A 13,983-nucleotide genomic window follows, 5' to 3' on the forward strand; every position below is an offset into this window, starting at 1 on the left:
CTTCCTTCCTTCCGCCCTCCTGCCCTCCCTCCATACTCCTTTTCCATGTGTTTCCAAGGCATTCAATTTAGTTTTTATAGTAATAGCAGTTCCCTTCTCACACTTCTGTTTCAACACTTTCTGCAATATTTGTCACATACAAGTTTCAGAGCGAAGACATCTAGCCTCTTGGTCAGAGTCTAGCTCCCCTTGGAGCAAGAACATGCCAAGTAAGAGAAGAGCTCATTAGGTGCATATGTTGAGCTCAACTTGCAGGTCAGCCGCACCCAGAGCATGGGAAGTGGTGGTCACCGACTCTGTTAACATGTGCCTGCTATGGGTCTCACATGTTTAGAGGACTCACTCGACTAAAAGTTTGCTAAGAAAAAGCAAGCCAGAGGCAGAAGAACAAGAAATAAAGAATTGCCCTACTAGCCTTTTAATTTTACTCTGATTTTCTGAGTATAAAAAAATTCTGCACGTTATCAACCTAGACTTGATGGATGAAAAAAATAAGTATTATTTTAAAGTTTATTTTGTTTGTAAAAGTAGATGAAGACTATTCTTTTCCTTAAGAATTAAGTAAGAAATGCAAACTCTTGATTAAATTGCAAGCTTATGGTTATCCAGTATACACATTTATACATTGAGGTTATATTTATTACCTATCTTTGTTTATTATTTACACAGTCTGCTAAGGTCGTTTTGTTGTTAGACTGGTGAATAGCATGGAAAAAAACCTGGAAAAAAGTCCTTGATGTATTAAATAATTCATGTGAATTTCATTGTGATGAGATCAACAGTAGGTTTGGAAATGCATTTGTTCTGGTGAAAGTGTTGTTACAGAGAGATTTAACCAATGTAGACAGTTATGTATTTAGGTTTGCAATGTTCCATGCTTCCTAACGTAAACACTCCTGTGGAAGCCCATCCAAGTCTGTTACTTCAGTAAACTGTCAGAGGACAGCATCCCTCGAGTTCACAACAGACTAGTCCCCAAGCTTTTACCTTCTCCCACTTTTTACTTCCGAAATATTCTCACATGCCAGATGTTGCTATACATCAAACGGACAGTTTTCAGTAGAACTTCCAGCCTCTGGAGTCGCTCTTTTTCCGCAAATGCTGCTTGGATTTGTGCATTTGCTTTTATAGCATCTTTGCGAGAAAGGTCTTCTGCACCGAGAATTCCCCGAAAGAACAGGTGTCTTCTGACACTGTTAGGAGGGTATTGGGGTCTTTGTTTTGCTGGCACAGGGACCCACTGTATAGATCTTGTCATGTTTTTATAATAAGAAAAAGCATGATTTCCATTTAATTTAAAAACAAACATCTCTACTTCATAGGCGTTTCTTCTAAGATTATCTGACAGTAGTGAAGGGCCTCTAGCCTATTCCTTGGGGCACTTTGCAAAGATGCTGTCTTCCCTGGGACTGCAAGAGCTGTTTTTCCTTCTTGTGTGGCTCTGTGTTTTCTCTCTCTGCTCTGCTCACCCCGCCCCCTGATGCTGCTTCACTGCTACTCTCTAAAATCTTTTAGCAAATCCCAGAGCTGCAAACATCTGGAAACAATGAATCTGCTGACCCAAAATCCACACCCCCTTCTTCTTGTAACCAGAAGGAAACCTCTTCATATTGTCTGGGAGTAGATTAGTTTTGAAATATGATAAGAGAGAGAGGCCATTCTGTCCTATTTTAAAGCAGAGTCTTTTAAAATTTCTAATGATAAAGAAAAAAACCCCTAACCCATGTCTTTCTTTTATCTGTATTTTCTTTAATCTGTAGCCTAAAGGCATCACTTTTTACTGCTCCCAGTAAAATTGCAGCTTGGACTCTCCTCGCCCTGTTGAGGTTCTATTTAAAGACATGAATGGCGTAGGCTAGATGCTGCCGGCTCTGTGGAACCTTGTTCCTTCTGTTGGGGACAGTCCACACCCCGTGGTTGGCCTAGGACCCTGTTTTCTGGCTGGCTGGCACTGCGGGCAGCCAAATGAAGCTGCCTCAGCCACTTCACGTTCATTCACCAAACACTGAGCGTTTGAGCTCAGCCAGGCAGGGCCGGGCTGGGTGACAAGCACAGGTAACACTGCCTCCCAGCCCTCGAGGGCTTTCGTGAGGGAGAAGGACAAGCAGCTGAAAGCTGATGCTCAGCAGCAGCGTGTGTCTGTCCAGGGCGCTGCGGGCGCGTGGGCGAGGGGCAGCCACCCCCGCCAGTGGGGCCGAAGCTTGGAGGTTGAAGAGATGAAGCCACATGAAGTCGGTCCAGGCAGGGAGCATGGCAAGCATGGAAGGTAGGAAGGATGGAGCAAAGATGAATGGAAGGAAGGGCACAGCCAACACCGAGGCTATAGAAGTAGGCAAGAGCCAGGCTCGAAGGGGCTTATGGGACACATCAGGGGATGGAGCTGATGCTGTAGGCCCTGGGAGCCCCTGAAGGGTTCTCAGCAGGGAGAGTAGCTTGGACACATTTATGTTTGGAACAGCCACTGAAGGGGCTCAACGGGTTGAAAAGAAGCTCGAAGAGCATTTCTTCTGTCTGAGCTGAGTTCGTCTCATCCTTTCTGCAGGGATCCACCTAAACTGTTGGTGGTTTCAGGGTACCTGGGGTCAGCTGACTGTGACTTGCTGGGGCCTGGGATGGGAGAATCTTGGAGGACTGCTAACCCACCTCCTGGACCTCAGAGTGACCAGCAGCCCCACACTGGGCTGCAGTGGAGGCCTGCAGATGGCATTAGGTTTGCCTTGCCTTCACCTCCCGAGTGGAAACAGCATGGTGGCCATGGTGACTTTTCACAGACCAAATCCATCAAGTAGCAAATGCTTAAACAATGGCGCTCTCTTCGAGGTTGCACGTTTTTATTCAGCCGCTTGGGGGATTTGCTCTGTGGTTTCTGTTGTCATTTTAACTGCTCCTTCTCAGGGGTTCAGGCTAACCCGAGTACCGGGGACCTCACTCTGTCTTGTTCCATCTGGGCTGTATTGTATTTGTGGCTCACACGTTTTAAAATTCATCAGGCGTCTCTCCTGTTACTTGGCTGACCTGCTGTACCAGCCCACCCTGACTTGTCAGCGATGTATTCCGATGAGACACAGACAATGGAGTCTGTCCCTTCTGTGATATATTAAAGAAAGAAGGAACAAAAGAACTGTCTTTCCTCAGAAAAACTGGGTCCTAATAGGAATATTGAAGGCACTAATGAATTGTGACTCTTTTATAAAATGCTGATTGATGCTTATTCTGCATGTGGAGGCTGGAGGCACAGTACAGTGAGGCTTAACTCTAGATTTTTTTTTTAAGACGTGCAAAAACTAGAAAAAGTGTTCCAGAAAATAGGGATGAAACAAAAGGAGCTAATTCCATAAGTGAGGGGGACAGTGTTTTCTCTAATTTTTTCCTTCTGTGTGTAGATGGCTTTTGTTTTGTATATAAGCATAGATTGGTTGTCAAAATTCTATTGTTATAGAAGGAGATGACTCACCCAGCCTGAGAGAAGTCAAGGATCTAATGGATGTATTTAAATATATTAGTAGGAATTAACAAAAGCCAACAGGAATTCAAGGCTATAACGAATGTATATTTCATCTACCTTTTTCTTGGTTCCCCACAAATCCAGTAAGTTTGGTGCTTCAACTGACCTTTTTGAAATTCATTCAGTCATCAGATGTTGAGGGTCTACCATGTGCCACATCCTGTTGCTGAATTACAAAATTTTGTATCTAAATTTATATCTATAGCTTTATTTGGTCTCTCAGAACTCTCAGCTGACTATATTAACTGCTTGATGTTTCATCGACCAACAGCAATAATATTGCTGTCATTCTCATTTGTATGGTGTCTTGGCATTTATGAAGCATTTTGACATTGTCAGGGAGGAAGAAATTTTCTAGGTTCTCCTTGCTGGTCTACAGATTAAATTGACCTGAGACAGGTTAACAGGAGAATATCAAAGAAAGGTTGAATAACATGTATACATTGGAGAGACCCATGTATAGAACTGAGTAACTCACCAAAATGTCCAAAACTCTCGCCTAAATACCACCTTCAGCTAAAGACAGAAGGGGATGTTGGGGGTAGTGGTTTAGGACTTCAAAGGGGTGGAAGGCTGTTCACATGGAGATGGAAAAACAAATGTTTGGTAAACAAATGCTTGCTGGGCCAATCTTGAGACGGGACACAGAGGAGTGGTGATAGCTCTCTTTCTGGAATAGGTCCTCTGTCTGTATTCTTTTAGGCAGTTAGGTGTGGGGGGAATATCAGAGTTTCTTCTTGAGTCTTTTGGGCCTTTATTATTTTCAGCTTGAAATAACCCACAAGCCAAAGAGACATTTGGGGGTGGCACATTTTGCTCCCCTGCGACATGTATGTACGTATGTTTCTTACGTGAAACTGAGAGTGTGTCAGGGAAGGCATTTAGTTCCTAGACTTGGCTATACAGACTGCACCGAGGCGGCAGTACTGTCCGTATTTTTCCCTTATTCATTTTGGAGACCTCTGCTTAGAGGAGGCGATCTGTGGCTCCTCCTTCAGTTTTGATAAAGCAAATCATCTAAGTTGCAAAACAGGTGATGTTGATGATTAAATGCCTGTTTATTGTATCTGTTATTCTTTCATTTATTTATTTGTAAGTATTTATTTATTTATGGCTGTGTTAGGTCTTAGTTGCTGCACGCATGGTTCTCTCTATTTGTGGTGCAAAGGCTCAGTAGCTGTGGCACGTGGGCTTAGTTGCCCCACAGCATGTGGGCTCTTAGTTCCCTGACCAGGGGTTGAACCTGCATCCCCCTGCACTGAAAGGCGGATTCTTAACCACTGACCACCAGGGAAGTCCCTAGTCTTTCATTTAGAGCTACCTTATGTGGCTGAAATGAGGTGCAGCTAGGGTAAAAGCAGCCACACGGATGACGGGTGTGCTGCTTCTGTAAAGTAGGAGAAGGATTCTTCAGAAAGGAGAAACCAGAGGTTTATATACAGAGATTATTTGGAATTTGATTCCTTTAAAAGGGCCACATGCCCCTAGGAAGGTGTACACCTCCAGAGATCTGAAGATGGCTGGGAGGTGGGGGCAGTTGTGGAGCTGTAGGTTTGGGCTTGTTGTTTGGGAAACAACGTTTTTGAACCACGGACTGTGTGCCACTCAGTCTGCCTGTGTAAGTAGACTGCTAGTATCACATTATCATTAATTTAGAAAATATAGGCATGTCAGTCTTTGCCTTTTGTTTCTGAGCAGTATCTTTGTGAACTCTTTATAGTAAGTTCTGTCCCCCTCTGCTGGTATAAGTCATTATTGCAGTCTACTTTCTTTCTACCCATCCAGCCTAGATTTTTAGTGCTAAAAGACCTTAGAGATGGCAAATTGAAGCCATTGATGTTGTCACTCATCTCTGCATAGAGTTAGCCCAAGTACGGCAAAAGCTTTCACTTCTACACGCAGTATATTGTCTAGAACAGCTCCTTAGATGGGTTGGCCTTTGTCTTCTGACTGATAGGACTCTCTGTGGTGTGGAATTCAGCCTGATGGGATTTCATGTGGGGTTCCTGCTAAGGTGACCTGTGGGACAGCTATTACTAATAATATACTATTATTTTCCTCTACTTTGCAAGCTCGAATAAAGGAAACAGTTAATACCCACCCCTGGCACTTCAGTGTCATCAAAATAATGCCTCACCAGTATTGCCCTTGTTTCTGTATCTCTTCAAGCCTCTTTCTGTCTTAGCACAGGCCTGGAAGCTGACCCTGGACTGTGGTTGCAGAACTCACGGGGTCTTGGTTCTGGGTTTGCTGTTGGTACGAGTATCCCCAGGTAGGGCTTCTGCATCCACTAATGTGAGGGGTGGACTTGAGAAGGCGCCTCTCTCCTTCATCTTTGTGCCCCCATTACTTTTGTTTGCCACTCCTTTCTAGAAATTCTTTATTCCCTTGGTTTCTATTACATTGAAGTTTCCAGATTCTTCTATTTCTTTGAAGTTGCGTATTTTGTTCCTGTCTTCCTTTTCCTCCTATTAGCCCCAAACTATTATTTGTTCTCCAACATTTTATCCATGTTTTCATCTTGAAAAATCTCAACTCCCCTACGTGTCATCTTCTATACAGATGCTCTCAAGGTCACACTTCTAACCTGAAAGTTCCCCCAAGCTTGTCCTCTGTCTCCAGCTACCCTGAGCTACTTTCCTTTTCTTTGGAGCTTTCCCTGCCATCTCAAACTAGAGTGAAACCTGTCCTTTTACCTTCTGGTCATCATTCCTTCAGGACTCACCTCTTTCTCTCAATATCACGTCTGCTCTTTGGGATAACCGGCCTGTAGCTTCATATCAGCACTGGTTTCTTTCTCCCCTTTGCCTCTCAAGTCTGTGCTTGGCTTCTAGGTCCTTCTGTCTGGTCTCTAGAGCTGTTCATTCCTTCCCATTTTTATTGCTGGGGTTTGGGCCCAGGCTTTCATCATTTCATGCATATAGTACCGTTGGGCCCTCTGACTGGTCTCCTTGTGTCCTGAATGCTTGCATTTTAGAAATCTGCCTCTTTAGAAATATTTATTGGTTTTCTGCTCTAGAAGCTGGCATGTGGAGTCGTCCACATACAGTTTTTCTTCTCTCTTTCCCCTATATCCTGATCCTTCTAGTGCAGCTAATGTGATCTTTTCCCAGATCTCAAGTTTTCTCTGATCCCTGACACAATTTAGAACATTCTCTGTGTAGCTGCCTCTTTATTTCCAAGTTCGGCCTGTCCACCGAGGCCTGGCACAAGTGCCCGTTCTCTAGGAAGAATATCTCATCCATGCCACCCTCTGGAATTGTGTAGCTGCTGTGACAGTGGTCAGGGATTGTCTTGTGATGTCTTTTGCATTATGATCTATTTAATCCTTGTACTTTAATCTGTAGCAAGTGTCTGTTCTGCAAACGCTAGCTGTAGACCTTGCATGGGTCAGTGTTTTAGAGATGCAGGTTGAGTTGGATGGGTAGAATTGCAAGCATACTCTTGGGTCAGAAGCTGGCACTCACAATCTTGCCAGCCTGCACAATCTTGTCTTAACAGTCCTCAGATTCAGATTGATGGTCTCACGTGTGTGTGTGTGTGTCTGTTTCAGTTGCAGATCCCTAGTGTGAAGGGCTTCGACTTTGCTAAGCAGCATCTGGGTCAGCACAATAAAGATGACATACTGATCATTCATGAGCCAGCACCGCTGCCGGGACCCGTGAAGGACCACACCACGCCCTCTGAGAATGGAGATGTGCCGAGCCCCAAGGCAAAGATCCCTTCCAAGAACATCCGTCACAGAGGAAGGTTCTTACTGGGCTTTCTATATTGTTCTCCATCATGGCGCGTGTTTCTGTTTTCCGTCTGTCAGTTTCTAGTAGCAGAAAGGCTGATGGTGAGTGTTGTCCAGGTCTGCAGCCTGGAAGACTGATGACATTTGCCCAAAATCAAGTGGCTCTTAATCCACTCTAATGGACTCCCAAAGGAGGCCCGTGTGCTTTTTTTCCCCAAAATGTTTAAGATTATAAACATGGTTTGGTGGCCCTCCTGGAACTTCATTAGGGATTGACCAGCTTGAGGGTATATATTGTGGGGTGACCATGCCAGGCCCTCTGGAGGTGATATAAGGAATAATGCATAAGCAGTGCATGGCATATGATACACATGCAGCCAGTATCAGCTTTGCTCTTGCCCGTTATGCCAGCCACTGGAGCTGTGGCTTCCTTGCTCCGTCTGCAGGTGACCTTCATCACATCCTGCTTTCCATGCTTGGCTTTTCTCCATCTGCTCCTGTTGTCACCCTTGTTAGCATGTGTGCCTGGATTCTTCATTGCTTCCCCTACCCAGCTCTCCATTCCCAGTTAATTCCCATTCCTCTTATCAAAATTACGCACATGGAGAACTGTTTGCTGACAGGCTACCTCCTGTCACCCTGTGACCCTGTGAGATGGGCTACAGCTGTGTGAAGAAGACAACATTCAGAATCAGGTTTTATTAACTTGACTTTAGATCAGAGCGTGATCAGGCTTTGGTATTGAAGCCTCAAGTCATCAGCTTTCCTTTAGCTTTTGAACTCCAAATCCTGATTTTCTGCTGAGAGGGGAAAAGTGTGTGATCATACCAACATTCAAAACGATGTTATAATTTCTGACTTATCAAAAAACCTACCCCAGGGGTTCTGGCCTAGTTTTAAAAATTTAATGAATGTTAGAACATGGCTCTTTACAAAAGAAGATGAGTAATGTAGAGAGATATCATTTGCTTAATTATTTTGCAGAGCGAGAATAAATCAAATCATTAAAGATGATTGAATATGCTAGTGCAACTTAGCAAAGTCTTCTTTTCTCCTCTGGTAGCCTTGTCCTAAACATTTAGTCACAACATCTCAATGGTCTGCATGGTTAATACCATATTTTAGCATGTCTCAGAGGCATGAGAATGTTTCAGCATTTCAGGAAGCCCAAAGAGAATGGGTATTAACTGATTAAGGATTTTCACTAGCCTGGTGCAACCTGGGTTCTGTGACACCCTTGCTTTTTATATATAGAATCAAATCTCAGCAATAATCATTGCCTTTGTGTTGTAAGTGTAGGCTTCTCCTAGAGATTTAGAGTTATATGGGGTGACTGCAGAACTACCCTGGCTTCCTAGGAATTCTGTAGATGCAGCTAACTGCTAACCAAGCTTGAACCCCAGATCCTGTGATCCAACCCACGCCAGCCCCAGACTGCCAGTCCAGGCCATGGGAGCTGGGGAACCACCCTCCAGTGGGTACCTGGTGTTCTAGCATTTGCTGAAATGAGCCCACTTAGCCATTTAGTCAGCTGTGGCAGGCTGTCTTCGCAAGGTGACTGTGTGCTATTAATGCGGTCCTTGAAGATGCCATGCCATGAAAACAATATTTTGGACTGTTTGATTTCTCCCAATTTTGCCTGGAAGCCTGACTTCCACATCCAAATGAATGTGACCTTTCCCCCCACTTTCTTTTTCCTAATGTTTGCATTTGTTTTATGTCTGCAGAGTTTCTCCCTCAGATGCCGACTCTACAGTAAGTGAAGAGTCCAGTGAGAGGGAAGCAGGGGACAAGACTTCAGGAGCTGTGACCGATGGCAAGTCCCATAGAGCCCCACAGAGTGGTCTGTGACCCTTCTTGTTCTTCACTTTAAAAGTAGTAATTATGAAGTTCTAATAGGCTAGGGTTTTATATTACTTCAAATGCAGAACATTTAAAAAAAAAACAAAAAAACAAAACCTGCGCAGTAAAATAGCCATAATTTGCATGATGAATTTCTCAGATTGACTGTCACCATCTAACACTGTATTGGTGTCTGCATTGAGGTGGGGGAGCCGTGCTAGCAATTAGAGATTCACTGATGTGTGTGTGTTTTTTTAAATTAATTAATTAATTTATTGGCTGCATTGGGTCTTTGTTGCTGCACACGGGCGTTCCCCAGTTGTGGCAAGCGGGGGTTGCTCTTGATTGTGGTGCACAGGCTCCTCCTCACTGCGGTGGCTTCTCTTGTTGCAGAGCACGGGCTCTAGGCACGTGGGCTTCAGTAGGCACATGGGCTTCAATAGTTGCAGCACACAGGCTCAAAAGTTGTGGCTCACAGGCTTAGTTTCTCTGCGGCATGTGGGATCTTCCCGGAGTAGGGATCGAACCTGTGTCCCCTGCATTGGCAGGCACATTCTTAACCACTGCACCACCTAGGAAGTCCTGATGTGTGTTTAGAGTTTAATAATCACATTCTATTCTAGTCTGTGGTCCTAACAGTTTTCCTCTCTGAAAGACCAGGAGGAATCAAACTAAAACCAGAGTCCCAAAAACTGCATCCCGGATTCAGTGACCTTCTTAGGAGCCCATTCAAATATTTCACAGCTGTCACTGTTAAAAAGTTGATTATTTATCATAGGTCAAAGTGCATTTGGTCCTGATCCTAAATCTGTCTTCCAGCAGATAGTTGAGTGTGATCAGATGGTTTAGTGTATTTGCATATATTGTCAGATGCTGTAGCTTCTTAGGCCAGGTACAAAATGTACTTCACTCCCCTTTTATTGTCATAAAACTCATGTCTTGCAGTAGAACTAAGCCTGTGGGTCTTAAGAGACTAGGAGTATTTTTTTGCCTGATGACAAGGTAGCTTAATAGATTGTGTTAAATGTGCTAGTACACCTCTTGTACTTGCTGGAGCTTTATTTATACTTCAGGATTGTGTTTTAGTAATGCAAAGAATATTGGGGTGCCTCAGGATTTCATTTTTATTATTATTATTTATTTATTTATTTGACTGTACTGCTTGTGGGATCTTATCTCCCCAACCAGGCTTTGAACCTGGGTCCTCGGCAGTGAAAGTGCGGAGTCCTAACCACTGGATTGCCAGGGAATTCCCAGAATATCATTTTTAATAGTAATTTTTATATTTACATTTTCCATCACAGATTTCTCTGTATAAAAATGCAGTGCAGAGTGAACCATATTCTATAAATGAATAGATTCCGGACGGAAGCTGGAGGGCCTGTTCTATTGCTGTCATGTTTGTGACCTTGTATGTCCCTTAGCCTCTGGGGCTCCTGTGGGACTAAACTAGCTGATTTTGAGATTCCTTCCAGTTTCTTCCAGTTGTTTCTTTTTCATGTTAAAAAAAAATACCCATTGCAATAAGGGAAGAATTGTCTTCTTTAGATCTAATTTCATAGAACCTTAAAAATTATTTAGCACCATGGTAACAGGTGTGCTGTTTCAGACAGACGGGATTAAAAGTGTTTTATTGCTTGTCTAGAACTTAGTTAATTAAATGCCCTATAAAAAAGATTCTGAATTTTTATTATTAGCTTTTAAATTATTTTGTAATTCATGTAAAAATCCATCTTGTGTTGCAAATCCTAATGAAATACAAATTAATGGAGGTGGAAAGTTGCTTGAGAACCGTTCTGGGTCCCTCCTTGATGCTGCCCTGGGACCAGAGTTTCCTCTCACTGCAGCAGGTGGCACAGCTGCTGGGTCTCTTTAGATTCCTTGGCAAGGCTTTTGATGGCTGTCACAAGTCATCTGGCATTTTCAGGGCCTACCTTGCAATGGAAGCTGAGAAAAGATCATTATCTTGGTTTGGGGTCAATTCAAGGTTGTATTTTTCTTCCCAGATGACCATTTTTGGAAGGTGGCTAGACCACGATGCATACCTTTATAACCTGCGAGACCTTTTCGAGATTATTCACTCTGTGTTCAATGTCCCTGTGTTCACATTTATTGCAGTTTTAGAATGTCACATCATTATCACTGCTTCCCCTTAGCAAAGTTGTGAAGAGAGCTGAGGTTGGGAGTAACACACCTTCCCTGACTGAAGGCAGCTACGTTCAGGCTGCCAATGCTGTGTCCAGGCACAGTTGTAGTTTTCTCTCTCTCATCTTTATTGTTTGGAACAAACCACGTGAGGATGGCTAAATGCTGAGTATTTTCTTTATGCCCTCCATAGGTTGCATGTGTGCAAGGCTGTGATTTTTAAGTAGTGAGGACTTCATTAATTTGAATTCAGCAAATCCAGATTCTGGAATCTCACATAGGAACTAAGCTGACATTTACTTTTGCATGCATTAAGTTTGCAAAGCAAATTAAAATTTTAACAACATTGTAGGGTGACTATTTTGACTACGTATAACATGAGAGTTTTTCAAGTAATAAAATGATTGAGACCATAAATTATAATTCTCCTCTTTTTCATTATAATGAATTCACAGAGGCTTCTTCGAGGTAGAATTTTATAAACTTAGTTACGGTGGCTAGTGGTTTACTCATCCAGTTAGCAAATGTTTACTAAGTGCCTGTGATGGGTTAGGTGCTGGAATAGGATGAAGATGAAGAGACAAATGTGATCCTTGCCTCACAGGATATTAATGTGGGTCACAGGCCTTAGTAATAGTGCAGTTTGATGTATTTACCTATTAGATAATGAAATTAATATTCCTTTGAAAATGTTCTGTTGCTTTGGTATTTCAGTAATTCAGATTGACCTTTCTTGTGTCATTCCACTTCGTAGACATTATCATATACTATAGTTTCATTATTATGTATATATATTTGTTTTATAATATTTGAAGAGAAAGAACTTTAATTCAAAGTCCCTACTTGCCTTAAGGCAGGATTCACAGAGCATTGATCTCTGTGTAGCCCTTGTACTTTCCATTGGTCGTTATTATCCAGATAGTTTAAAAAAATTTGTGCAATGCATAGCAAACAATAAAAATAACTGTTTATAATATGTATTATATATATTTCTATATATAATAACCCAGTTTATATATCTATATGGAGATATGTATTATATATATATAGAGAGAGAGAGAGAGAGAGGTGTATGTGTGTATATAATATATGTATATGACAAATAACAAACTGCTCTTTTCACCCTTTTGGAAGGGCTGGGTTCCAGGCAGTATAAAAGCTGAGGGTTTTGTGTGCGTCCCCTGTGTCTCCTGTTGCAGTTGGTGAATTATAGAGCAAGGATCAGGTAGCGGGTGGGATGGGGCATGGACAGGAGTCAGGCACAGGCCTGAGCTCCAGGGACCCAGGCAGGGGGAAGGCACGGGGGGGGAGGGGCCTTTCTTCCTGATCACCTTGGCATCCTGGTCTTGTTATCATCCTGGAGGAAAGCAGTCTCCACCTTAGGTATCAGTATCTTAATGGGACAACCATTGTGACATTTGCTGTCACTTTAAAAGTTTGAGTTAGCAAGGCTAGCCTTATCTAGTGATGCTAATTATCTCCTTCTAGGCTTTGTGCCTGTAACTTGAGAAGCTGCGGGATGAATGGTGGTGTCTGGCTGTGCTTGAGTCATACAAATGGTCAGGCTTCATCTAGGCAGGGAAAGAAAGCCGAGAATAGCCTGAATCGGAGACAAGTATGCCTCCTAGCTAAAAGAGATGTCTTCATTCACATAGTCATGTCCGTAATTTCTGATCGCTTGGGATAGCAAGTGACTATAATTCTAATTGAGAGGAAATACAAAGATTTACGTACCACTGATGTGCATTCCTTATATAAAACATCAACCACTACTTCTTAGTGCTTTGCTCAACATTTTTTTTACACTAAGGGGAAACCTCTATATTTTTCATTTATGATTGAGGTTTCAAAACTCAGGCTTTTGTTTAAAAACAGTTTGTGCATGCTCTCACTCCTTCTCTTGGCCTGTTGGCCATTTATTTTCAAGCAGTGTCCACAGTGTCTGGAGGTGACCTGTGGCTTAGAGGGAGGGCATCAGGGATCTTAGTGCATCTAACTGGAGAGTTTTTCCCACCCATTCAGCCCCTCTTCATCTCTCTCTTTGCCTTTTTAAAATTAAAGTTTATTAGGATTATTTCTATTATAAAAGTAATACTGACTAGAGAAAATCCTTGCTACAGAAAATACAAGAAATTGGAGAAAATTACCCATTATACTAAGATCCAGTCTCTGTTGACATTTTAAAGTGTTTTTCTGTCTTTTTTCAACACATTTAACTGTTTCTTCTTTGTGGTTCTGATTGCTTAAAAAAATTTATTGTGGTAAAATATGTATACCATACAGTTTACCATTTTAACCATTTTTCAGTGTTCTCCTCATCTCTTTTTAAAGTGGAAACTAATTCCCTGTAGACAGCAGCTTCTCCTCCTGACTCTTCAAATTCATTTTCTTTCTACATCAGAACGAAAAAGCCAGAAGCTCTGTTATCTCAACAGTGTAATTGCCTTGGCAATTCAATTTATATCACTCCAAATGAGTGTAGATGTTCATAGCTGCCATAAGTGTTGTCCTCCAAGTTTTGTAAATCGCTACTGGCCTACCCATGTCAGGCTTTTCCTGTCCTTTACCCTGTCTTACTGAAGACTTTGAAACACCTTCAGACAAAACAGGGCCATTGGGGGCACAAAATGTTATAGTGATTTTTATATTTTCCCTAAGGATATTTGTAATTTTAATGAGGCTGAAGGAGACACTACTTAACCCAGACAATTTAAGCTCGAATAGTGACATTTCAAATACTCTGCCATGGAGTCGG

At 42.5% G+C, this 13,983-nt stretch overlaps 1 protein-coding gene across 1 annotated transcript in view; it reads left to right on the plus strand.

Annotated features, from left to right (window-relative positions):
• Window positions 1-13,983, plus strand: part of KIAA1549 (KIAA1549 ortholog) — a 127,383-nt gene that overhangs the window by 74,755 nt on the left and 38,645 nt on the right. Inside the window, exons 11-12 of the mRNA XM_057733258.1 lie at window positions 7,059-7,255; window positions 8,969-9,084. Coding sequence (XP_057589241.1) covers window positions 7,059-7,255; window positions 8,969-9,084 — 313 coding nt within the window. The remainder of the gene's footprint in view (window positions 1-7,058; window positions 7,256-8,968; window positions 9,085-13,983) is intronic.

The sequence above is a fragment of the Hippopotamus amphibius genome, chromosome 4 (assembly GCF_030028045.1).
Source record: "Hippopotamus amphibius kiboko isolate mHipAmp2 chromosome 4, mHipAmp2.hap2, whole genome shotgun sequence".
NCBI classification, from domain to species: domain Eukaryota; kingdom Metazoa; phylum Chordata; class Mammalia; order Artiodactyla; family Hippopotamidae; genus Hippopotamus; species Hippopotamus amphibius.